The sequence below is a fragment of the Entelurus aequoreus genome, linkage group LG01 (genome assembly GCF_033978785.1).
Source record: "Entelurus aequoreus isolate RoL-2023_Sb linkage group LG01, RoL_Eaeq_v1.1, whole genome shotgun sequence".
NCBI classification, from domain to species: Eukaryota; Metazoa; Chordata; class Actinopteri; order Syngnathiformes; family Syngnathidae; genus Entelurus; species Entelurus aequoreus.
Genome location: NC_084731.1, coordinates 96364170 through 96390148, shown reverse-complemented (window position 1 = coordinate 96390148; position 25979 = coordinate 96364170). Strand labels below are relative to the sequence as shown.

General features: G+C 41.4%; 1 protein-coding gene across 10 annotated transcripts in view; it reads right to left on the bottom strand.

The window, feature by feature from the left end:
- LOC133659912 (striated muscle preferentially expressed protein kinase-like) overlaps window positions 1–23576 on the bottom strand; it is a 92050-nt gene extending 68474 nt beyond the window's left edge. For 3 of the 10 annotated variants that reach the window (XM_062062837.1, XM_062062767.1, XM_062062846.1), the window contains exons 1-7: window positions 23330–23576; window positions 12396–12438; window positions 11713–11747; window positions 6416–6514; window positions 3070–3220; window positions 1479–2204; window positions 1073–1401 (exon numbers count right to left, since the gene is read on the bottom strand). In XM_062062837.1, the coding sequence (XP_061918821.1) occupies window positions 1073–1401; window positions 1479–2204; window positions 3070–3220; window positions 6416–6514; window positions 11713–11747; window positions 12396–12438; window positions 23330–23402 (1456 nt within the window). In that variant the 5' untranslated portion in view covers window positions 23403–23576. Of the gene's footprint in view, window positions 1–1072; window positions 1402–1478; window positions 2205–3069; window positions 3221–6415; window positions 6515–11712; window positions 12439–23329 lie in introns of those variants that run through there. The other 7 variants (XM_062062827.1, XM_062062791.1, XM_062062802.1 and 4 more) reach the window with 7 other exon arrangements.
- Between the last annotated feature and the right edge of the window lie 2403 nt (window positions 23577–25979).

Here is a 25979-nt window from a genome sequence, read left to right as displayed (position 1 = left end):
CTTTACTTCCATAGTTATATTACAAGACAGCTAGTGTTTTTCCAGTTCAGTCTACATAGTACTGTGTGTAGGCCTTGAAGCATTGGAATGCAAACAGTAGACATAACAACGAGGTGGGGAGGAGGGAGGGAGAGAGGGGGGTAGGAGAGAACGTGAAGGGGGAAGCGAGGCAGACCGGGGGGAGCCACGCATCTGAATGGGTTATGCAAGGCTGGTCTCATTATTGTCAAAGCTTTGAGAATAAACCACAAAATACCAACTACTGCCTGGTGATCAATTTAAATTTCAGCTTATGTGCCATAAAAAGAACTTGGGAGTGACCAGAAACTTAAATTCCCTGGAGGAACATCTGGTCAACGCAACAGTATCCTGATCCTGAATTCCCTTGTTGGTATTTTGAGTTTCATTTTCTCCTCTTCAGCAGAGGGATTTTGGTTATATAGTTTTGCAGTCAAAGTGGTGAGTTTCAGTTATTCTTACAGTTCCTTCTTTTTCAAAGTTTTTGAGGGAAATTCTGTTAACTAATTTTCTACAAAGAAACAGTGAAGAAGTTTTATAGCCATTGTTTCTTCTTCCTTTTGGAGCGTTTTTTGTTATTGATGCATTTCATAGTTATATTCTGCGCTAAGTATAGTTCACGATTGATATTTTTGATTTTCGGTTGTTCCCTTTTTGTGGAACCTTTTCGGCTAGTTTGTCAGATTATAGCCATTGTTGAATTGCCCTGTCTCTGGAGGTGAAAAGTAGCATTCAAAATAAAAGCCTGCCGGATTGTTCCCCACTCTGCATCTGAGTCCTATTTTTGACCAAGCCTGACAGAAGCACACTGCACCTTTTGCAAGAAAACACTTTTATGGCAAATCTGAAAATTGGCTGTTACAATATTTGAATTAATTCATATACTTAAAATTAATTCTGAACCTCTGATTTTACTTAGTCTTAAATTATTTTCAAGATGGTCTTAAAAAAGTCCTAAAAAGTCTTAAATTTGACATGTTGAAACCAACAGAGACCCTGAAATCAGGAAACTCTTTTGGTTTATAAAATCGGTTATAAGAGAGGTGAGATCTACCTTCTTCAGAGTGACCGATCTTGCCTTTGTCACGTTTCTCCTCCTTCCTCCCCATTTCACTTTCATCATGTTCAGTCGGGACGGTTTCATCTTCCACCAGGATGGCGGGAATGGCCTTGCATCTCTTCAGGTGTGGGCTGGTGGAAGGCGTGGGTGACGGGGTGAGCCTCGGGGGCTTGGCTGGATACTGCGACCCGGCTTCCCTCACCGTGACCGGCAACGCTCTTTTTCCTGTCGGACTGTGGGATCTGTCCTTGTCCTTGCGTGAAGCAGATCGGTGTTCTGGTAAGGCGGCAACGAGAGTGTGTGAAGAACTCTGTGTGGTTTCCCTGAATTCAAACACAAAGAAAAACTGAGTCATTTTATAGTCTAACACCTTCGTCAATAGATGTTTCTCCCTTCAAACCTGATGAGCCCGGTCTTGGCTGTTGTCAATGGTTGCCCTGGCAACTGGTGAACTGGTGCTGTCTCCATGGCAACACTATTATTCCCAGTGCTGCCTTGCGATGAGTAATGTGCTGTGTTTTTCTTTGGGCTTGGCTTCGCTCTTTTAGAAACTTTAGTTTGCGGTCTGCCAGCCTCCCAGGCCCGAGTTCCTTCCAGATCTCGCCTTGCCTCCAGTTTTTTAACCACCTCTGGAGGGATGGGCTCCACCTTGCTTGTCATCAAACAATCTTTCCGTGGTAGCTGCTCAGTAGAATATGCCTTTTTTATGTCTGTTCTAACGAGCTTTTTAATCCTGTCCAGTTCCTCCGTGAACTTGTTCTGGTAGCTCTGAACGCGCTGTGAGAAGCTGTTGTTGTCCTCCAGAGAGGAGGCTCGTTGCTTGAAGGCGGTCCGTTTTTGTGTGGCTTCCTTGTTCTTTTCCCTACAATCCAGCCCTGGAATAGATCCAACAAGGTCCGGCAGATCCACACTCAACCTTCGCTCCTCAAAAGCCCGGACCTTGTCAGAGATCTTTGGCCCTGCACGAGCCAGTTTGGAAGCCTTATCTGAATCATTTGGAGGTCTGGGTTGATTCTCGCCTGGATTTGAGGCGTTGGTGTGGTTTATGTGTGTGATGGGAGGTGGTTGAGGAGAGGTCAGAGGCGCATGGGAGAAACTCCCATATATTTCTTCATCGTTTTGAGTCCTGAAGGGATGAGGGTTGGAGGGAAACGAGGCATTTAGTTAGATGTCCTTTAGAGATACCAGAAGTTTTGGAAGGAACAAACATCTGTCTGTGTCACTTTGTTGCAATATTCTTGCATTTTGCTAGTTTTTTCAGTTGGAACACACCAGACAATCACAGATGACATAGTAACAAAGTTAAAAGGAGCCACATGTATGGCTTTATATGGCAATGGGTCAAAAATGTTATCTGAATGTGGTGAAGTGAAAAATAAACTGTTACATCTTGACTTGGAAAATGTCAAATACAAAAAAGGTCATGCCTCGAAGGGAAACCCTATTAGAAAGTTGTGTTCATGCTAATAGTAACTTAGATCAAGGTCAGAAACTCACTCATGCCACTGCAAGCGTAAAAAGTGTTTGTAGAAAGGTGAGGGTCCGGTTCACGTGCAGCAAAAGAACTCACAGTCCAAAGAAACAATGTCAGTGCCTTTGTAACATGTAAGGGTTAAGAAGAAGTCACAGCAACATCAAGTCAAAGGAAAGTGTGGCGCCAAAACTAATGTAAATGAAAAGAACTCAGAGCAATGCTAACAAGACGACTCATTCTTGCTAGTTGGGTTTACGGGGAATGTGTGGCTTGGCTTGAACGTCTTTTCAAAATTTGGGTTGGAGGATACTTTGGAATCTTCTATAAGGGCATGGAGAATGTTCTCCCCCGGTAGAGGCTGAACATGCTGCCGTAGTAGTCGCTGCCTACAGAAACACTTTCCTCTGACCCTTGAATGGGGCGCGCAAGGTTAGCGTGAGACGCCCGGATCAGTGGCTCAACACCCAGGTGACGGACAGGCAGGGGGCCTTCTGCAGGACCGCTGCCAAGCGCTTGCCTGGATGGGTTTGTGGGGTCCATGTTGGGCCCTGGGGGTCGAGAGTTCAGCGTCCGGAGCTCCCGCTCTACAATTGGGTCGTACGAGCCCGGAAGTGTGGACTGGCGATCGGAACCATCGGGGTTATAGTCCATCATCCGATCCCCCTCTCCTGGATGGACAGATAGAACCGTGTGAAGGTGTGTACATCATGAGTAAACCGATGATTTTCCCGACTTCTTTTTGACTCAAGTTATTGTTAGTGATAGCTGAGTAACCTGAGCCAGTTCCAAGCCTGGGTTGAGGCTGACTCACTTTGGACGTGCAGGTAAACTTCAAGTTTTGGTTTGGTTTGCTAACACTTTAGTATGGGGAATATATTCACCATTAATTAGTTGCTTATTAACATGCAAATTAGTAACATATTGGCTCTTATTTAGTCATTATTTAGTACTTATTAATGCCTTATTCTGCATGGCCTTATTATACAACAACCCTAACCCCAACCCCAACCCTAACCCTCTAACCCTAATCCTAACCCTAACCCTAACCCTAACCCTAACCCTAACCCTCTAACCCTAACCCTAACGATAACAAATAACTCTAAATTAAGTCTTTGTTACTTACAATATGTTCCCCATACTAAGGTGTTACCAAAATTTTTATTGACATTATATTAAATGCTTCATGATTTATGGTTGCCAATCCTGATCCGTGCTTTAAGAAAAATACAATTATTAGTAAGTACTTAAAACAAAACTATGGATAAATGTTCACAGATAAGCCACGTAGCAGGTAAAAGACAAATTTGTTAAAGATATAACACAAATTGTAGCAATTTGTTACAAAATTCTGTCGTTACCCTTGCATTAGTTGACGCTAGATGGGCGGTCTTAACTCCGCTAATATTTGACATCAATCCAAGCAGCTATGTGTGTGTCTACGTATTTACATGTTATGTATCTATATGTGCACAGCAGGAGAGCTGGTTAACTTATAGTGTTTGTGAGAATGGTAACCTGTTGTCTGAGTGACGCCAGTGAGTGAGTGGGCAAGAAGAAAGAGAAAGAGGGAGCGTGTGCACTGCGCAGTAAACTGATGAACGGGTCCGGTTGTGTCCTGCAAAACTAATTATGAAGCAACCAGATTGTCACGAATCGGCGGCCTCGTCATTCTGACCCAAAAGCGGAGCTTAGCAGACCCATTGCTGGGTAAAGTGAAGGGTGTGCCCCCCCCCCCCCCCCCCACGAAAACATCCTCCCTGGAAGGAAGGTCTTCCCTGTGCTCCTCGACTCCGGTCTGCACCGGAGCCAAACAGCAGGACAGGTGTATCAACTACATTATTACCTGTCACTCTTTATAACTCCTTGTGCAGATCTGAATGCTTATTATTTAAATGTTTACCTATGTTTGAAGCAACGCTGGTAATACTAATCGTCACATTTGGCGAGGCTGTTTTAAAGCAACACTTGCAGCGTGGTGCCTCCCAAATACCTCCATACTGTGCTTCACCACCCTCTTTATTAAAGAGGGTGGTTACGCAGCCCTTTGATACACTTGTGATTCAGGGCTATATAAATAAACATTGATTGATTAATTGATTGATTGATTGATTGATTGATTGATTGAATACTAATACAGTATTGAAATGTTCACCTCATTCAGGACTTTCAGACTTATTTCTTCACATACCAGTAAAAATTCCAGTTTTTCCTGTAATTTCACATTTTCTGTAATCAGAATTCCCATAATTCCAACTCACTTCACATGTTTTTATGTTGTTTTAAAAAGAAGCTATTCAAAGATTATTCATATGACATATGACAGTGTTTTTAGGAATCGGCTGCCAAAATAATGGTCTCTTCCAAGTTTTTTTGAACTGAGTTTACGGTCTGGTGTCAATCCCAGGCCGGATTTGGCCCCCAGGCCACCTGTTGAATAGCACTGGATTAGACAGATATTGACAGGTGTGCCAAAAGTATTTTAAATAAGTCCAGTAATGTTAGTTTAGTTGAATTGGAACACAACTGCCACGGCCCGGGCGCACGTCAGTGCACATTCATGTGTGCGCTGCCAGGCGCGTGCCAGTCCGGCTGCAGCAAGCAGCTGCAATCCATCACCGGCAATCAACACACCTAAACCTGATGATGAGACCTGCCTCCATAAGCCAGCACAACCTGCTATCCCGGGCCAGAACGTAGCTACCTGTCCTGTACAGTAAACCAAACCCGTCTAGCTCTAGGCATTCGTTTCTCTCTCAGTGTTTTCTCCCCCGTCGTGTTTATTTGTCTCGTGTCCTCCTTGTCGCCTCTCTGCAGCCTGCCTTCGTTCCCACGTCACGAGATGTGTGTCTCGTCTCCCCACCTTCCCTCTGGTTCCCCGGCTGCATCTCGGATCTCGACCTCCAGCCTGGACACGGACTTTTGACGCCTCGCTATTGCCCCTTCCTGCATGTGCTCACGGACCTACGAGCCTGCCTCGCCCCTATTGGACTTCCGCGCCTCTCGTTCAACACTACCGGTAACACACTACAGCTAATCTCTACATATAAACGCACACATTTTGGATTAGTACACACACTTTTCATTTATTATTTATATATATTAAGTATTGATGGAAGCAGATCAGAATCATATCCATATTTAAGTGTTACTTCTTTCTAAAACTCCTATAGTCATATTTACATCAGCTAATGTCTCGTGTGGTACAAAGTGCTTGGATTCGAGTGTCCTTGAGTAGACAGGCAGAGCGCTGTTGAGACTGCCATAACATTCCTTAGATAAGGAGCACAGGGCAGTGCTGAGCTTGGGGGGACAGGAGGTGGAGGGGAGACCGATCTGGACCGGGCTAGGGAACGCTTGGGTGCTGGGTTGGTCTCAGTTTTGTCCTCTAAGCTTTGAGAATAAACTACAAAATACCAACTATTGCCTGGAGATTGAATATAAACATCAGTGTATTGCCATAAAAAGAATCTGGGAGAGACCAGCAATTTGAATTCCCCATTGGAGGAATGCTGGTCGACGCAACAGTATATATATTAATAAACCTAGAGCTAAACGACATCCCTCCTGTCTGCGCCGTCTCCTTCCTCCTGTACACGTAACAACAACAAATTAATAAAAAAATTAAAAAATCATCAAAATTATGTAAGATTAGGGCTAGTGTTGGATTAAAGATGGTTGTTTATGTTGTTATTTATTTGCTCTCTCTTAATAAGCATTCATTCATTGGTTTCATAGAGTCCTCATAGTCACACAATTATATACCTTCTATTTAGTTTTTTTATTTGAAATGTATACAATTTGTTATTTTCCAGATTACATTTGGTCTCTATTGTGTATAAGTGTTGAAATGTCGGCATACATACCTGAAGGTCCTTTTCGGGCGCCCTTTTCATGGTGCCTCCCTGCCCCTCCTTTGGGTTCCACCTGGGGCTCAGTGGTCTCATCTTCTGTGTTCTCAGAGTCTGGAACAAAAACAGAAAGAAATTACGGGAGGTGCAAGAGGAGGAAATAAGAGGAGTAAGGTTCCTTTGGGGTACCTTAGTCCTCTTGAGTGGGAGATTTTTATGGGCTGAGAAATATATGGGAAATATACACTACATTGCCAATAGTATTTGGCCACCCATCCAAATGATGAGTTGGGCTTGGCCCCTTAGTTCCAGGGAAAGGAACTTTGAATGCTCCAGGATACCAAAACATTTTTGGACAATTCCATGCTCCCAACCTTGTGGGAACAGTTTGGAGCGAGCCCCTTCCTCTTCCAACATGACTGTGCACCAGTGCACAAAGCGAGGTCCATAAAAACATGGATGACAGAGTCTGGTGTGGATGAACTTGACTGGCCTGCACAGAGTCCTGACCTGAACCAGATAGAGAACACCTTTGGGATGAATTAGAATGGAGACTGAGAGCCAGGCCTTCTCGAACTAACATAAGTGTGTGACCTCACCAATGCGCTTTTGGAAGAATGGTGCACTGTATAAAAAAAACCTATTTTTATGGTTAATTTACTCTAAATTTCTACTGTCATTTTTCTATTTTTTTTTAATAGTTTATAAAACTGTAGAATTGAAGACATTATCTGTAAATAAACAATCCGCCTGTTATTTTAAGTAATATGCCAGTAATGACAAACTATGTATATTTCTATTTTTTTTTACAGAAAAATACCAAATTAATTATACATAGCATTTTCTGTTTTCTTAAATTACTTTCAAATTAAAGTAAAATTACAGTAACTATCTTTCATTAAATATGTAGCTTGTTATATAAAAGTCTACGTCCATACTAACAATCTAACTAAATAAAGGTATTTTTCTGCAGAACTGTTTGCATCGTCACTTTATTAAAGGTGGTTGATCTTAACAATTCAGAAAAAAATCTGTAAAATAATGGTATTTTTTAGGGATGTCCGATAATGGCTTTTTGCCGATATCCGATATGCCGATATTGTCCAACTCTTTAATTACCGATACCGATATCAACCGATACCGATATCAACCGATATATGCAGTCGTGGAATTAACACATTATTATGCCTAATTTGGACAACCAGGTATGGTGAAGATAAGGTACTTTTTTAAAAAATGAATAAAATAAAATAAGATAAATAAATTAAAAACATTTTCTTGAATAAAAAAGAAAGTAAAATTTTTTAAAAAACAGTTACATAGAAACTAGTAATTAATGACAATTTTTAAAATTAACTGTTAAAGGTTAGTATTATTAGTGGAGTAGCAGCACGCACAATCATGTGTGCTTACGGACTGTATCCCTTGCAGACTGTATTGATATATATTGATATATAATGTAGGAAGCAGAATATTAATAACAGAAAGAAACAACCCTTTTGTGTGAATGAGTGTAAATGGGGGAGGGAGGTTTTTTGGGTTGGTGCACTAATTGTAAGTGTATCTTGTGTTTTTTATGTGGATTTAATAAAAAAAAACAAAAAAAAACAAAAAACAAAAAAAACGATACTGATAATAAAAAAAAAAAACGATACCGATAATTTCCGATATTACATTTTAACGCATTTATCATTTATCGGCAGACCGATATTATCGGACATCTCTAGTATTTTTCTGTGGAACTGCCAGCATTGTCACTTCATTAAAGGTGTTTGATCGTAATAATTTGGAAAAAACTCTGTAGAATAAAGGTATTTTTCTGCAGAACTGTTTGCATCGTCACTTTATTAAAGGTGGTTGATCTTAATAATTTAGTAAAAATCTGTAAAATTACGATATTTTTACGCAAAACGTTTCACGAAAATTTCTGTAAATATGTTTTTGATCATTATTTGGTTTACAATGTTTTACTTTAATTTTATGGTTTTCGTTTGGCAGTCGTAGCTGCCAGTAGATTTTTTTTTTTACAGTGTGGAAAATACCTATAAACACACTCCGCGACCTTGTGGACAGCCTTCCCAGAAGAGTTGAAGCTGTAATAGCTGCAAAAGGTGGACCGACGTCATACCGAACCCTATGGGTTAGGAATGGGCTGGCACTTCAAGTTCATAGACCTACTCAGTGGCCTAGTGGTTAGAGCAGGGGTGTCCAAACTTTTTCCACTGAGGGTCGCATTCTGAAAAATCAAAGCAAGCGGGGGGGCCATTTTGATATTTTTTATTTTAAAAACCAATACAATATATGTATAAAAAATATACATTTAGGCCTCCACTCAGGCTTGATCCCGGGGACCCCAAAGGGTTGTGGTCAAAAAAATATTAAAAATGTGTCATTATTCAGTATTATTATTTGTATTATTATTCAAGTTTTAAATCTCTAGATCAACATTAGGTCTATCTGTCAATATAACGGTTTTAAAGATTTAAGTTGTATGCTCTTGTTGTCAAAGAAAACCCTGTTTTTTTATGGAAAAAATACAAAATATGCAATATTTTCACACAATACAATTTTTAAGTGGAATATTTGAGATTATATAATAATCGGAGCCTTAAAAGGGTCAATAACTCATAACAACATTGATTTTAATTCATTATTATTTTTTGAGCAATGACACTTAAAAACAAACAACACTAAAATTATTGGGGATCCAAATAGTTATAAAAAATATATATATTTTTTTTTTTTACTGTTTACTTTTAACACAATAATCTCGAGATCAACTTCAGATCTATCCGTAAATTATATGTTTTATTGTTGTTTATGTTTTTCGTTTGTTCGTTTTAGGCCCTTTAAAAAAAACAGCTCCGTTTTTCATATGGCAAACACAAAATATGCAACATTTTCCCCAAAAAAATATCTCAAATGTGACGTAATTGGAGCCTTGAATAGGTCAATAATTCATATTGACATTGAATTTGATTCATTATTATTTTTTAAAGAAAGAAACAGCCTGCATGGCAGCTTTGTGTTATTAGAGTCAACATTGCGACATTTTCTTGTTACATTTCACCTGTTTGCTCTTTTATACCACTTATCATGTTTTTCATTTTTTTCAATCGTATTTTTAAAATGTGCCGTGGGGCCGTTACAAAATGACCTGCGGGCCACAAATGGCCCCCGGGCCGCACTTTGGACACCCCTGGGTTAGAGTGTCCGCCCTGAGATCGGTAGGTTGTGGGTTCAAACCCCAGAATGGGACCCATTACCTCTCTGCTTGGCACTCAGCATCAAGGGTTGGAATTGGGGGTTAAATCACCAAAAATGATTCCTGGGCGCTGCCCACTGCTCCCCTTAACTCCCAGGGGATGAACAAGGGGATGGGTCAAATGCAGAAGACAAATTCCACCACACCTAATGTGTGTGACAATAATTGGTACTTTAACATAACTTTAAAGGCCTACTGAAAGCCACTACTAGCGACCACGCAGTCTGATAGTTTATATATCAATGATGAAATATTAACATTGCAACACATGCCAATACGGCCGGGTTAACTTATAAAGTGACATTTTAAATTTCCCGCTAAACTTCCGGTTCGAAACGCCTCTGAGGGTTGACGTATACGCGTGACGTCAATCATTGAAACGGAAGTATTCGGACACCATTGAAGTCAATACGAAATAGCTCTGTTTTCATCTCATTATTCCACAGTATTCTGGACATCTGTGTTGGTGAATCTGTTGCAATTTGTTCATTGCATTATGGAGAAAGAAGCTGAGCAAGCAAAGAAGAAAGTTGTCGGTGCGAAGTGTCTATTTTGCAGGGTTAACTTATAAAGTGCCATTTTAAATTTCCCACCACACTTCCGGTTCAAAACTCCTTTGGAGGATGACGTATGCGCGTGACGTCGCGAGGTCCACGGAAGTGTTTGGACCCTTTTGGACACAATACACAGAGCTCTGTTTTCTTCGACAAAATTCCACAGTATTCTGGACATCTGTGTTGGTGAATATTTTGCAATTTGTTTAATGAACAATGGAGACTGCAAAGAAGAACGTTGTAGGTGGGATCGGTGTATTAGCGGCTGGCTGTAGCAACACAACAAGGAGGACTTTGTTGGACTTCCTACGTCTCCGGGCCGCCGACCGCATCGTCGATCGCTGGAACGCAGGTGAGCACGGGTGTTGATGAGCGGAGGAGGGCTGGCTGGCGTAGGTGGAGCGCTAATGTTTTTATCATAGCTCTGACGAGGTCCCGTTGTTAAGTTAGCGTCATTAGCAACAGCATTGCTAGGCTTCGACAGGCGTCGAATACACATTAACCGTGTATTTACATGTCCAGTGTTTGGTTCGGTGTCTCCTGATAGTAGTATTGTTGATCTTCGGTCTATCCTTCCAGTCAGGGATTTATTTTATTTTGTTTCTATCTGCATTTGAGACAGATGCTATCACGTTAGCTCATGCTAAAGAGCTTCGTCGATGTATTGTCGTGGAGATAAAAGTCACCGTTAATGTCCATTTCGCCTTCTCGACTCTCATTTCCAAGAGGATATAGTATCCGAGGTGGTTTGAAATACAAATCCGTGATCCACAATAGAAAAAGGAGAGAGTGTGGATTCCAATGAGCCAGCTTGTACCTAAGTTACGGTCAGAGCGAAAAAAGATATCTCTTGAACTGCATTCTAGTCCGTCACTGTAACGTTCCTCATCCACGAATCTTTCATCCTCGCTCAAATTAATGGGGTAATCGTCACTTTCTCGCTCCTAATATCTCTCGCTCCATTGTAAACGACGGGGAATTGTGAGCAGCACTACCGCTTGTGACGTCACGCTACTTCCGGTAGGGGCAAGGTTTTTTTTTTATCAGCGAGCAAAAGTTGCGAACTTTATCGTCGATTTTCTCTACTTAATCCTTTCAGCAAAAATATGGCAATATCGCGAAATGATCAAGTATGACACATAGAATGGATCTGCTATTCCCGTTTAAATAAAAAAAATTCATTTCAGTAGGCCTTTAACATATGTGAGTCAAGGCAGGTGACCAAATATAGTTTTGGCAACATAGTTTATATCCCATGCATCCAATTGCCTGTCATAAATGTCTCATTGTCTCATTTTTAATCCCAAAAACGGCCTCCTTAAACCAACACATGAAAAAAAAAAAAGATGGGTGTGGAGAGTGAAACCATACATCTGTGAAAGAAACCCCATCCAAATGACATGGAGGACATTGCAATGGAGGTGAAACCACAAAAAAAGGGGTAAAGAAAAGAACGACGGACCAATCATGAGTCAAAAAGAGATGGGTTTTACCGTAGCTTTGTTTTCGGCAGGAGCGGAAAACTTCGCTTCCGTAGTGGCAGCAAGAGAGGGCAGACGGGAGAGCACCGTTACTATGGAAACCAGCATCCCTCTCACCCACACGACCAATCCTCTTCGTACCCATTCGAGGTTAAAAATCAGCGGTTGGCCCGGACAGATATGTCTACTGGTCAGAGCGCTCGGTCGCGCCTCATTGAGCTGCGCCCCGTCAAGCCAGATCCTGATTAGATCATTCCAGCAGGAGGGCCTAATAGTAGCAACATCAACAATCAGCATTAAAGTAATCACTCCGTTTGTCCGTTTTTTCCAGGCTGTCGATACACTTTCATCCACCCCGCTGCATTCAATTTAGGATTTCAGAGATTGCACGACGGAACTCATTTTTGTGGCGCGATCATGTACTCGTACTCTGGAGTGAAGCAGGACTCTGAAATTAAAAAAATGATCGCACGCGACGTCTCGATGGGGTGAGACGCCGTTCACTCGAGAGGCCGAGGGCATGATTGCAAAAGTGTTGCGTGGTGGGGGCTGGATGCACACCACTAACCACTCCCTGCTGTGGCACTTAATGGCAGGTCATGTACGGCAGCCAAAGTCATTACTTGGATAACTCAAAAAGGCTGACGTACGCAGGATGGAACACAATGCGGGGAAAGCTCATAATGACAACACACCATGGGTGAATCTGCCAAATGTCCTTGTGGAATGGCCGCTCCTCTGCAACAAGACAGAGCACAAAGTGTTACTCAGCAGCGACAAAGATTCTCTTGTTTGCATACAATGCAGAGTAGAGTCGTGGTCAAAAGTGGACATACACTTGTAAAGAACATGATGTCATGGCTGTCTTGAGTTTACAATACTTTCTACAACTCTTATTTTTGTGTGATAGAGGGATTGGCCACAGAACTTTCCTCCAGAAGGTCTTATCTTTCTCCATGTGATGTCAGATGAAACAAAAATTGAGCTGTTTGGCCACAATACCCAGCAATATGTTTGGAGGAGAAAAGGTGCACTGCAAAAAGTCAGTGTTCAAAAACAAGAAAAAAAAATACAAAGATTAGGGGTATTTTATTTGAACTTAGCAAAATTATCTGCCAATAGAAGAAGAAAATCCAGCTTGTCGAGACTTTCCAAAACAAGTAAAATTAGCTAACCTCAATGAACCCCAACATACCTTAAAACAGTGGTTCTTAACCTGGGTTCGATCGAACCCTAGGGGTTCGGTGAGTCGGGCTCAGGGGTTCGGCGGAGGTCAAAACACACCCGACTCATCGTGTAAATAAAAACTTCTCCCTATCGGCGTATTACGGATACGGCAACAGCAGAAGTCAGACTGATTTGCAGGTGTGTAATTTGTTGTGAGTTTATGCACTGTGTTGGTTTTGTTCTTTGAACAAGGTGATGTTCATGCACGGTTCATTTTGTGCACCAGTAATAAAACATGGTAACACTTTAGTATGGGGAACATATTCACCATTAATTAGTTGCTTATTAACATGCAAATTAGTAACATAATGGCTCTTAACTAGTCATTATTAAGTACTTATTAATGCCTTATTCGGCATGGCCTTATTATAACCCTACCCCTCTAACCCTGACCCTAACCCTAACCAAATAATTCAAAATTAAGTCTTTATTACTTAGAACAGGGGTCACCAACGCGGTGCCCGCGGGCACCAGGTAGCCCGTAAGGACCAGATGAGTAGCCCGCTGGCCTGTTCTAAAAATAGCTCAAATAGCAGCACTTACCAGTGAGCTGCCTCTATTTTTTAAATGCTATTTATTTACTAGCAAGCTGGTCTCGCTTTGCCCGACATTTTTAATTCTAAGAGAGACAAAACTTAAATAGAATTTGAAAATCCAAGAAAATATTTTAAAGACTTGGTCTTCACTTGTTTAAATTCATTAATTTTTTTTACTTTGCTTCTTATAACTTTCAGAAAGACAATTTAAGAGAAAAAATACAACCTTAAAAATGATTTTAGGATTTTTAAACACATATACCTTTTTACTTTTTAAATTCCTTCCTCTTCTTTCCTGACAATTTAAATCAATGTTCAAGTATTATTTTTTTTTATTGTAAAGAATAATAAATACATTTTAATTTAATTCTTCATTTTAGCTTCTGTTTTTTCGACGAAGAATATTTGTGAAATATTTCTTCAAACTTATTATGATTAAAATTCAAAAAAATTATTCTGTCAAATCTAGAAAATCTGTAGAATCAAATTTAAATCTTATTTCAAAGTCTTTTGAATTTATTTTAAAATTTTATTCTGGAAATTCTAGAAGAAATAATGATTTTTAGTCATCAAAATTCTAAAATTAATCTTAATCAGGAAAAATGACTAATGATGTGACATAAATTCTTTTTTTAAGTTTTTCTCTTCTTTTTTTCGGTTGAATTTTGAATTTTAAAGAGTCGAAATTGAAGATAAACTATGTTTCAAAATTTAATTGTCATTTTTTTCGTGTTTTCTCCTCTTTTAAACCGTTCAATTAAGTGTAAATATCATTAATTATTAATAATAACATAGAGTTAAAGGTAAATTGAGCAAATTGGCTATTTCTGGCAATTTATTTAAGTGTGTATCAAACTGGTAGCCCTTCGCATTAATCACTACCCAAGAAGTAGCTCTTGCTTTCAAAAAGGTTGGTGACCCCTGACTTAGAATATGTTCCCCTAGTGTCCAAATAACTCTAAATTAAGTCTTTGTTACTTAGAATATGTTTCCCATACTAAAGTGTTACCAAAAACATATAACTTTGTCTTGAATTTGAAAAAAAAAACATTTTATTTTTCACTAAAGAAGGGTTCGGTGAATGCGCATATGAAACTGGTGGGATTCGGTACCTCCAACAAGGTTAAGAACCACTGGCTTAAAATAAGTGCACTTTTCGTGGTAGAAAAAAAAAAATTAGACCTTTTTGCTCAATATGTTGAAAATTATTCTTAAATTAATTACATGCTAGTGCCATTATCTTGACATAATGATATGCGCTCGGCATCATGATTTGTTTTTTCATGCTTGAAGTAAGAAATGACTACTTTAAAAAAGTAGTTTTATACTTGTGAGTGTTGATGACACAGCTTTGCAACAGTTGATATTCTAGTTTCAAGCATGTTTTACTCAATATAGCTCATCAAATCTCAGCAACAAGCTGTAATATCTTACTGACATCATTTAGGACCAAAACCCTTAAAACAAGTAAAACACTCTAACATAAAATCTGCTTAGTGAGAAGAATTATCTTATCAGACAGAAAATAAGCAAATATCACCCTTATTTGAGATATTTCATCTTACTTAGATTTCACTTTTTGCAGTGTGAGGTCTTTAATCCCAGGAACACCATGCCTACCGTCAAGCATGGTGGTGGTAGTATTATGCTCTGGGCCTGTTTTGCTGCCAATGGAACTGGTGCTTTACAGAGAGGAAATGGGACAATGAAAAAGGAGGATGACCTCCAAATTCTTCAGGACAAGCTAAAATCATCAGCCCGGAGGTTGGGTCTTGGGCATACTTGCCAACCTTGAGACCTCCGAATTCGGGAGATGGGAGGGGGGGGCGTGGTTTCGGGGGCGGGGGGCGGGGTTGAGGTGCAGGCAGCATACCCCTTCCCCTTCGAGCTGTGTCCTGGATGAAATGAAATTTTTTTTTTCCAATAATTTGAGAACTTGCAAGCGTATTTCTTCATCTTAGTCGTCGTCGTTCTTCTGCTTCGTCTCCTTCTTGTCGTGTGCGCAGTTGTGCACTGAGCTCCAAAAGCCGTAGATGTTATTGTAGCGTCCCGGAAGAGTTAGTGCTGCGAGGGATTCTGGGTATTTGTTTTGTTGTGTTTATGTTGTGTTACGGTGCGGATGTTCTCCCGAAATGCGTTTGTCATTCTTGTTGGGTGTGGGTTCACAGTGTGGCGCATATTTGTAACAGTGTTAAAGTTGTTTATACGGACACCGTCAGTGTCACATGTATGGGCTGTTGACCAAGTATGTGTGACGACCGGGTCGCATAGTGATGCGGGTGTTCGTTCTCCCAGGAATGCAGATCGGGCTTCGGACACAGCTTGCAGGTAAAAAATGATTTATTTAAGAAATAAATAATACTGGAACAAACAAAAACGTGCTCATAGCACTTAAGGCAGAAACAAAAGGAGCTAGCGTGGGAGCTAGAAGGTAAACAGAGACTTTAGCGTGGAAGCTAGAAGGTTTAGAGCAGGAAACAAAAGTCGTCATCTGTTGTAAGGAAACAAACTACGAAGCAAGACCGACTGACTGGGAAGGCAGGCTTTAAATAATAATGTCAGTAATGACCAACAGGTGCGTGTCGGGAACCCCAGCGGCAGGTGAAAGTAATAAGTTGCTATGGTAACAAACACAGAGGTGCATAAACAGGAACTAGAATGAGACCGGGACTAACAGAAAAACATAAGTGACCCGAAAACCCAAACAGAACACGATCCGCGCCGCGGATCACAACAGTATGCCTTGCATTCACTATGTGCTTGAATTTAACGTTATCATTAAACCAGTCCAAAAAAATGATACAACGGGAGAAATTCGGGAAAATCGGGAGGGTTGGCAAGTATGGTCTTGGGCGCGGTTGGGTGTTCCAACAGGACAATGACCCCAAGCACACGTCAAAAGTGGTAAAGGGATGGCTAAATCAGGCTAGAATTAAGGTTTTAGAATGGCCTTCCCAAAGTCCTGACTGCTGAAGAAACAAGTCCATGTCAGAAAACCAACACATTTAGCTGAACTGCAGCAATTTTGTCAAGAGGAGTGGTCAAAAATTCAAGCAGAAGCTTGAGGATGGCTACCAAAAGTGCCTTATTGCAGTGAAACTTGCCAAATATTAACATTGCTGTATGTATACTTTTGACCCAGCACATTTGCTCACATTTTCAGTCGACCCATAATAAATTCATAAAAGAACCAAACTTCATGAATGTTTTTTTTCTGTGTGACCAACAAGTATGTGCTCCAATCACTCTATCACAAAAAAAATAAGAGTTGCAGAAATGATTGGAAACTCAAGACAGCCATGACTTTATGTCCTTTACAAGTGTATGTCAACTTTTGACCACGACTGTATGTGGTCCTCAAGTGGTACCTCGGTTTTGTACGCCCTACTATGTGTAGGATTTGGTTTCCTCCTAAATGTTTTAAGAGTTTATGTATACTCTCTCAGTTATCGCAAATATGGCGACACAAAGTAGTAGCCTGTTAACAATCTGTGGACTCGAGTAGGGACGGGTACCGAATTCGATACTTTTATAGGCACAGACCGAAGTCCGTCAAATTATAAAATGACATATTTCAATACTTTTGTTGAATGTGACGTCCCCGTCCGGTTTCTGACTTAGCACGGGCACAAGCACTTGGCCAAGAAACAAGCAGTAACTGACTCAGCCGATCCGCCTCTTGGTAATGTTACAATTTGTCAAGAAGGCTCTGAAAACTACAGTTTTTGACATATGCTAGCTCGATGCCAATTTACATTGGATTTGCCATCGACATGCTGAAGATTAGCATTGGGGATTTTACATGGCGATTTCAACACTTCCATATTTGGTAATCAAAACTAGAAAACCCAAAACCAGTGAAGTTGGCACTTTTGTGTAAATCGTAAATAAAAACAGAATACACGACGTCTACAGTTTCCAAAAACTATTTGAAATGTGTACTCGTCAGACCACAGAACACTTTTCCACTTTGCATCAGTCCATCTTAGATGAGTTCGGGCCCAGCGAAGCCGGCGGCGTTTCTGGGTGTTGTTGATAAATGGCTTTCGCTTTGCATAGTAGAGTTTTAACTTGCACTTACAGATGTAGCGACGAACTGTAGTTACTGACAGTGGTTTTCTGAAGTGTTCCTGAGCCCATGTGGTGATATCCTTTACACACTGATGTCGGTTTTTTGATGCAGTACCGCCTGAGGGATTGAAAGTCATGGGCATTCCGCTTACGTGCAGTGATTTCTCTGAACCTTTTGATGATATTACGGAGCGTAGATGGTGAAATCCCTAAATTCCTTGCAATAGCTGGTTGAGAAATGTTGTTCTTAAACCGTTCGACAATTTGCTCACGCATTTGTTGACAAAGTGGTGACCCTCGCCCCATCCTTGTTTGTGAATGACTGAGCATTTCATGGAATCTACTTTTATACCCAATCATGGCACCCACCTGTTCCCAATTAGCCCGTTCACCTGTGGGATGTTCCAAATAAGTGTTTGATGAGCATTCCTCAACTTTATCAGTCTTTTTTTGCCACTTGTGCCAGCTTTTTTGAAACATGTTGCAGGCATCAAATTCTAAATGAGCTAATATTTGCAAAACAATAACAACATTTACCAGTTCAAACGTTACATATCTTGTCTTCGCAGTCTATTCAATTGAATATAAGTTGACAAGGATTTGCAAATCATTGTATTTTGTTTTTATTTACCATTTACACAACGTGCCAACTTCCCTGGTTTTGGGGTGTGTACAACTCGGATAGATAAATGTTACAGTCGAACAGCTGGTGTGGAATAAAAACAATACTTACTGTACATATAAACACTTTACAGGGCTCAAAAGACAACTAAACAGCAAAGACTACTTCCTGACTACACCGTAGTCTATACACTACTGCCAGCTCATGTCTTAGAATTGCATCTACTTTACTATATAGTACAGTACAGTACTTGCAATTAAGACAAAGAAGTGTAAGAAAACAAGATATTTAAACAACACATTTTAACACACACAAAAGTATAAAAAATTGGTACAGTATCAATTCAAATGTTAAAAGGTTTTCATCCCTAATGACTCCAGTGCCCAAACAAAGAATATAACTCGTCGGTAACTCAGTCTTGTCGTGTTATTAATACACTGTGTGAGTCCAACTGTGTCCATTACGTCTCTTTGACAAGACAAACACTTGCCTGTGCTAGCTTACTCTCAACGCCACACAAGAAGTCACTCCTAGCTAGGGATGATGTTCAAAACCGGTTCTCCCGGTTGTTCGATAAGAAAAGAACCGATTCCATGGACTCAAATCCCTTTTTGAGAACCGGTTCCCGTTATCGAGGCCACTATAGTAAAGAAAAAGAGTTGGTTCTTTATTCGAATCCCTGGGAACGAATCGCGTCTCACAGAGCATTTCCTGTGGGACGGCAATGTTATGCCCATTTGATTGTGGACTCTTACTGACACCTTGTGGCGATATGAAAATACTACGCACCATTAGTTTGGGCACTTCCGGGTTAAGTAAACTGTTTAACTTGTTCATGTAACTCAATATTAAGGTGGAAAGTGGTTAAATTTGATACTAAGATGTTTATTGAAAAACGATTTTTGTGCACTGTTTCAATGGATGTTTTGAGGACTTAAAATGTGCCAGTCGTGTATTTTCACCATCGAAATAATTTTTTGGAAGAAGAATTGTTGATTGATGACTGTGGTCTTCTTAGTGTCATAGTGTGTGTAGTTAGTATGTTCCAATAGCAGCAGAAGTGCACTTTTTGGAGAGCTGTATTATTTTCAGTTTTGTGCCCAAGGGACTGATTTGATTTAACACCATATTATTATTTATACACCTATAGTGATCACAGAGACAGGTTGTTTTTGTGTTACTGTATATATTTGTTTTTCTGAAAAATCCCACTTAGTATACTTTGGGAAACAACAGTCAATATTGTTTTATTTTATTTTTTTAGGGGGGTAACAGTCAATATTTATTTATTTATTTATATATATTTTTTCTTATAAAATAAAAGTGAGCTTTTGTTAAACCAAATATTGTGTTTTTTTCCATATACAACAACCTGTCTGGATTCGATAAGAGAATCGATAAGGAATCGGTTCGATAAGAGGATTCGATAATGGGCTCGAACTCGATAATTTCTTATCAAACATCATCCCTACTCCTCGCGCTATGATCTCACTACTGGCAGACTCGTTGGTTCTTTGCTAACTAACAACGTTACACCACACAACTCTCTTGTCACCTTCTCCCGGGCAGAAGGGCGACATGCCAGTGGGGCCGGATCAAAAGGGATGTCGGAGACGCTTTGCCGAACAAAAAGTTGCTTTATTACAAGCGAATGTCATTATACAGGACTGCAGTACCCGGAGGAGGTCAAGTCAAAAAATGTGTTTCTCCTAACCTAGAGATGTTCTTGTGAAAGTGTCTGAAAAACAACTGATTTAAGTCACAACTTAAATGTTGGCTTTGAGCTAGACAGGTAGTCTCTTCTCAAGGATAGGGCTATCACTTTTGCATTCCGAAGTCCCAGTTAGAGCCTCTTTTCCTACAAGAAGTGATCCAATCCACCGGCGAATATCAAACTACGGGGCCTTATCTTATTATGTGCTCAAACGGAAATACCACTATTTAATTAAACTTGGTGGTTCACCTTCTCCAAGTTGGATATAAATCTTCACCATAAGCAAAACATGATAGGAGTTAATTATTTCACTTCAGTACGACTGCAAATTAAGCCACCATGGTGCCAGAGAAAGTTGTAAGTACCAGCACTTTGATAACGAAGGTGAGGAATATTTTACAATTCACGAAATAATTTCTAGCAAAGTACAGACCTTTGTCAGACTTTTTGGGAACAGATTACAAAGCAAAACTGAGGTACCACTGGATGAGAAAAAATTGGTTAGATGGACACTCAAAAATATTGAACTGCTGGTTCTACAAAACCCAAAACCAGTGAAGTTGACACATTGGGTAATTTGTAAATAAAAACAGAATACAATGATTTGCAAATCCTTTTCAATTTATATTCAATTGAATAGACTGGAAACATATATTTAATGTTCGAACTGAGAAACGTATTTTTATTTTTTTGTGCAAATAATCATTAATTTAGAATTTAATGGCAGCAACACGTTGCAAAAAAGTTGTCACAAGGGCATTTTTACCACTGTGTTACATGGCCTTTCCTTTTAACAACACTCAGTAAAGGTTTGGGAACTGAGGAGACACATTTTTGAAGCTTCTCAGGTGGAATTCTTACCCATTCTTGCTTGATGTACAGCTTAAGTTGTTCAACAGTCCGGGGGTCTCCCTTGTGCTATTTTAGGCTTCAGAATGCGCCACACATTTTCAATGGGAGGCAGGTCTGGACTACCGGCAGGCCCGTCTAGTACCCGCACTCTTTTACTACGAAGCCACGCTGTTGTAACACGTGGCCTTGGCATTGTCTTGCTGAAATAAGCAGGGGCGTCCATGATAACGTTGCTTGGATGGCAACATATGTTGCTCCAAAACCTGTATGTACCTTTCAGCATTAATGGTGCCTTCACAGATGTGTAAGTTACCCATGTCTTGGGCACTAATACACCCCCAAACCATCACACATGCTGGCTTTTACACTTTGCGCCTATAACAATCCGGATGGTTCTTTTCCTCTTTGGTCCGGAGGACACGACATCCACCGTTTCCATAAACAATTTGAAATGTGGACTCGTCAGACCACAGAACACTTTTCCACTTTGCATCAGTCCATCTTAGATGAGCGAAGCCGGCGGCGTTTCTGGGTGTTGTTGATAAACGGTGTTCACTTTGCATAGTAGAGTTTTAACTTGCGCTTACAGATGTAGCGACAAACTGAAGTTAATGACAGTGGGTTTGTGAAGTGTTCCTGAGCCCATGTGGTGATATCCTTTACACACTGATGTCGCTTTTTGATGCAGTACCGCCTGAAGGATCGAAGGTCACGAGCATTCAATGTTGGTTCCCGGCCTTTTTTCCAGATTCTCCGAACATTTTGATGATATTACGGACCGTCCGTCCATCCATCCATCCATCTTCTTCCGCTTATCCGAGGTCGGGTCGCGGGGGCAGCAGCTTAAGCAGGGAAGCCCAGACTTCCCTCTCCCCAGCCACTTCGTCCAGCTCCTCCCGGGGGATCCCGAGGCGTTCCGAGGCCAGCTGGGAGACATAGTCTTCCCAACGTGTCCTGGGTCTTCCCCGTGGCCTCCTACCGGTCGGACGTGCCCTAAACACCTCCCTAGGGAGGCGTTCGGGTGGCATCCTGACCAGATGCCCCGAACCACCTCATCTGGCTCCTCTCCATGTGGAGGAGCAGCAGCTTTACTTTGAGCTCCCCCCGGATGGCAGAGCTTCTCACCCTATCTCTAAGGGAGAGCCCCGCCACCCATAGGTGAGGATGGGAACGTAGATCGACCGGTAAATTGAGAGCTTTGCCTTCCGGCTCAGCTCCTTCTTCACCACGACGGACCGATACAGCGTCCGCATTACTGAAGACGATGCACTGATCCGATCCACTCTTCCCTCACTCGTGAACAAGACTCCGAGGTACTTGAACTCCTCCACTTGGGGCAGGGTCTCCTCCGCAACCCGGAGATGGCACTCCACCCTTTTCCGGGCGAGAACCATGGATCCGGAGCGTAGATGGAGAAATCCCTAAATTCCTTGCAATAGCTGGTTGAGAAACGTTGTTCTTAAAACTGTTCAACAATTTTCTCACGCATTTGTGCACAAAGCGGTGACCCTCGCCCCATCCTTTGTTTGTGAAAGACTGAGCATTTCATGGAAGCTGCTTTTATACCCAATCATGGCACCCACCTGTTCCCAATTAGCCTGTTCACCTGTGGGATGTTCCAAATAAGTGTTTGATGAGCATTCTTCAACTTTTCTCAGTCTTTTTTGCCACTTTTTTGAAACCTGTTGCAGGCTTCAAATTCCAAATGAGCTAATAATTGCAAAAAATAACAACGTTTTCCGGTTTAAACGTTAAATATCTTGTCTTTGCAGTCAATTCATTTGAATATAGGTTGAACGGGATTTGCAAATCATTGTATTCTGTTTTTATTTACCATTTACACGACGTGCCAACTTCACTGGTTTGGGGTTTGGTAAGTACTGAGTGACATAACACACTCAAGTAGCACGTTCTCACAATTGTTTCATCGACGCTGTTCAAGAGCAAATAACCTTTCCCACATAAATAATGCATTTGAACAGTGGGAATGAGCAGAGTTGTTTTTAATAACAGAAATATTTATGTGTCAGAGTGAAAAGGCCCTGACCAGCTGCTCCGTCAAATCACTCCTGTCCATCAGCACCACGGAGAGCAACCCACAATGACTCACTGTGTTGCAGTGAAAGTAGCAAAAGTGCAACAACAAAATAAACACGGTACATTGAAATGACTCATTTACCTCTCCATCCCCGCTCCACAATTTTTGCTTCTCATTGGCTGAATATATTTGCGCGGCTGTTGCCGGAAGGCTGATCGTGATCGCCTTATCAACAGGGAGCAGCTGCGTCAGAACAAACACGTTGTGGCTGAAAACCACAACGCCTGCCAGACACAATTGCTCGGGCAAATTTGCCGCCACCGGAGAGAGCGAGAGAGAGCAGACCGTAGGGGTTTGAAATCAAGTGTTCAAGCGGCCGCCTACTGACACACTTTCATCATCTTTAGGAATGCCCTATTATTCAGCGTGCGTTACAGTTGCCATAACAACAGATGACTAGAAATCTCTCCTCTGTACTTTTTCCACAAAAAGTATGATGATAATTAGCTCATTTGGTGTGGAAATACATCCCGAAATACACACCATCAGATATGCATCAGTAGACTCACCTGAAATCTCTTCTTGGACCAGATTTTCTTCATCCTGCTTTCTTTTCCAAAAGGACAAGATTACCTGTGGCATGCGCTCGCTCGCACAAAGCCGGAGTGCCAAGGGTGTGGCATGGAGAGCGCAAAAAAAAAAAACAACCACCAAACGGTATTCGGTTTATGCTCCCGCGCAACGTCGAGGCGACGGTGAGGAGCCAGGCGGTGGGAGGCGTCTTTGTGTCTGAGCGTGCATCCGACCGCTGACGGGAGCACCGTCCACCGAAATCACGGCGGGTGGGGGGGGATGCGGGGGGGGGAGCAAAAGCGCCGGCTTCGGAGCAGGGAGAGGAAAGAGGAGGAGGGGGGAAGAACGACTGAGGAGGAGAGGATGCTCGGGGGCAGAATGGAAATGGCAAAACAGAAAAAAAGAGGGGCGGATGATGCGTGGGCAACACGTCTTCTGGAAAATGCCAGCTTATTTTAATTACCTGCAGGGGTCACAGCTGCTGCACTGATGACTCTGTCAAACCATTCATTTTGAATGGCGTTCATTTTTCATCTAAATTAATCATGTTTTCATTTGTATGTGCAAAGAAACCCCAAAACAAAGTGAATATACACAGTGTGTGGTGTTCGGGTCTGCGGGACCCGTTTTCATTTTTTATTCAAAGAAAAATGGTGCAATTAGTTAATTTTTCAAACTGAGACTCACTGACTTTGGCTCATTTTCTGTGAAGAGCATATATCAAAATACATATTTAATGACCACACACACCATACATCCCCCCCCTACACATTTATATTACATATAAGATGTCCGGGTCCGGGGGAGGACAGAGTGTAGGTACACAGAACACCAGAGGGTCAAATGTGCGAGAAAATGAGAGCAGACAGTGTTGACAAACAATGTTGCAACCTTGTGTGGGAACCGTAGGTGCAGAAACACAAAAGAAGAATCCCTGTGGGATGCAGAAACTGGCAGAGAAATTGTCTGTTCATATTGTTGTTGCTCAGCCGGCGTTTGTGGGTCCGATGGACCCGTTGCATTTTGTGGTTTTTAAAGGCCTACTGAAAGCCACTACTACCGACCACACAGTCTGACAGTTTATATATCAATGATGAAATCTTAACATTGCAACACATGCCAATACGGCCGGGTTAACTTATAAAGTGACTTTTAAAACTTCCCGGGAAATATCCGGCTGAAACGTCGCGGTATGATGACGTATGCGTGTGACGAAGTCAAAGTAACGGAAGTTATGGTACCCGTAGAATCCTATACAAAAAGCTCTGTTTTCATTTCATAATTCCACAGTATTCTGGACATCTTTTGCAATTTGTTTAATGAACAATGAAGGCTGCAAAGAAGACAGTTGTAGGTGGGATCGGTGTATTAGCAGCGGACTACAGCAACACAACCAGGAGGACTTTGTTGGAGCGCTAGCCGCGCTAGCCGCCGACCTCACCTTGACTTCCTACGTCTCCGGGCCGCCAAACGCATCGGGTGAAGTCCTTCGTCCTTCTGCCGATCGCTGGAACGCAGGTGAGCACGGGTGTTGATGAGTAGATGAGGGCTGGCTGGCGTAGGTGGAGAGCTAATGTTTTTAGCATAGCTCTGTGAGGTCCCGTTGGGGGAGGTTGCTAAGTTGCTAAGTTAGCTTCAATGGCGTCGTTAGCACAGCATTGTTAACCTTCGCCAGCCTGGAAAGCATTAACCGTGTATTTACATGTCCACGGTTTAATAGTATTGTTGATTTTCTATCTATCCTTCCAGTCAGGGGTTTATTTTTTTGTTTCTATATGCAGTTAAAGCACGATGCTATCACGTTAGCTCGTAGCTAAAGCATTTCGCCGATGTATTGTCGTGGAGATAAAAGGCACTGAATGTCCATTTCGCGTTCTCGACTCTCATTTTCAAGAGGATATAGTATCCAAGGTGGTTTAAAATACAAATCCGTGATCCACAATAAAAAAAGGAGAGAGTGTGGAATCCAATGAGCCAGCTTGTACCTAAGTTACGGTCAGAGCGAAAAAAGATACGTCCATCACTGCCTCTCAAGTCATTCACTCTAACGTTCCTCATCTACGAATCTTTCATCCTCGCTCAAAGGCCTACTGAAATGATTTTTTTTTATTCAAACGGGAATAGCAGATCCATTCTATGTGTCATACTTGATCATTTCGCGATATTGCCATATTTTTGCTGAAAGGATTTAGTAGAGAACAACGACGATAAAGTTCGCAACTTTTGGTCGCTGATTAAAAAAAGCCTTGCCTGTACCGGAAGTAGCGTGACGTCACAGGAGGAAGGATTCCTCACAATTCCCCGTTGTTTACAATGGAGCGAGAGAGATTCGGACCGAGAAAGCGATGATTACCCCATTAATTTGAGCGAGGATGAAAGATTTGTGGATGAGGAACGTTAGAGTGAAGAACTAGAGAGGCAGTGCAGGGTGTATCTTTTTTCGCTCTGACCGTAACTTAGGTACAAGCTGGCTCATTGGATTCCACACACTCTCATTTTTCTGTTGTGGATCACGGATTTGTATTTTAAACCACCTCGGATACTATATCCTCTTGAAAATGAGAGTCGAGAACGCGAAATGGACATTCACAGTGACTTTTATCTCCACGACAATACATCGTTGACGCACTTTAGCTACTGAGCTAA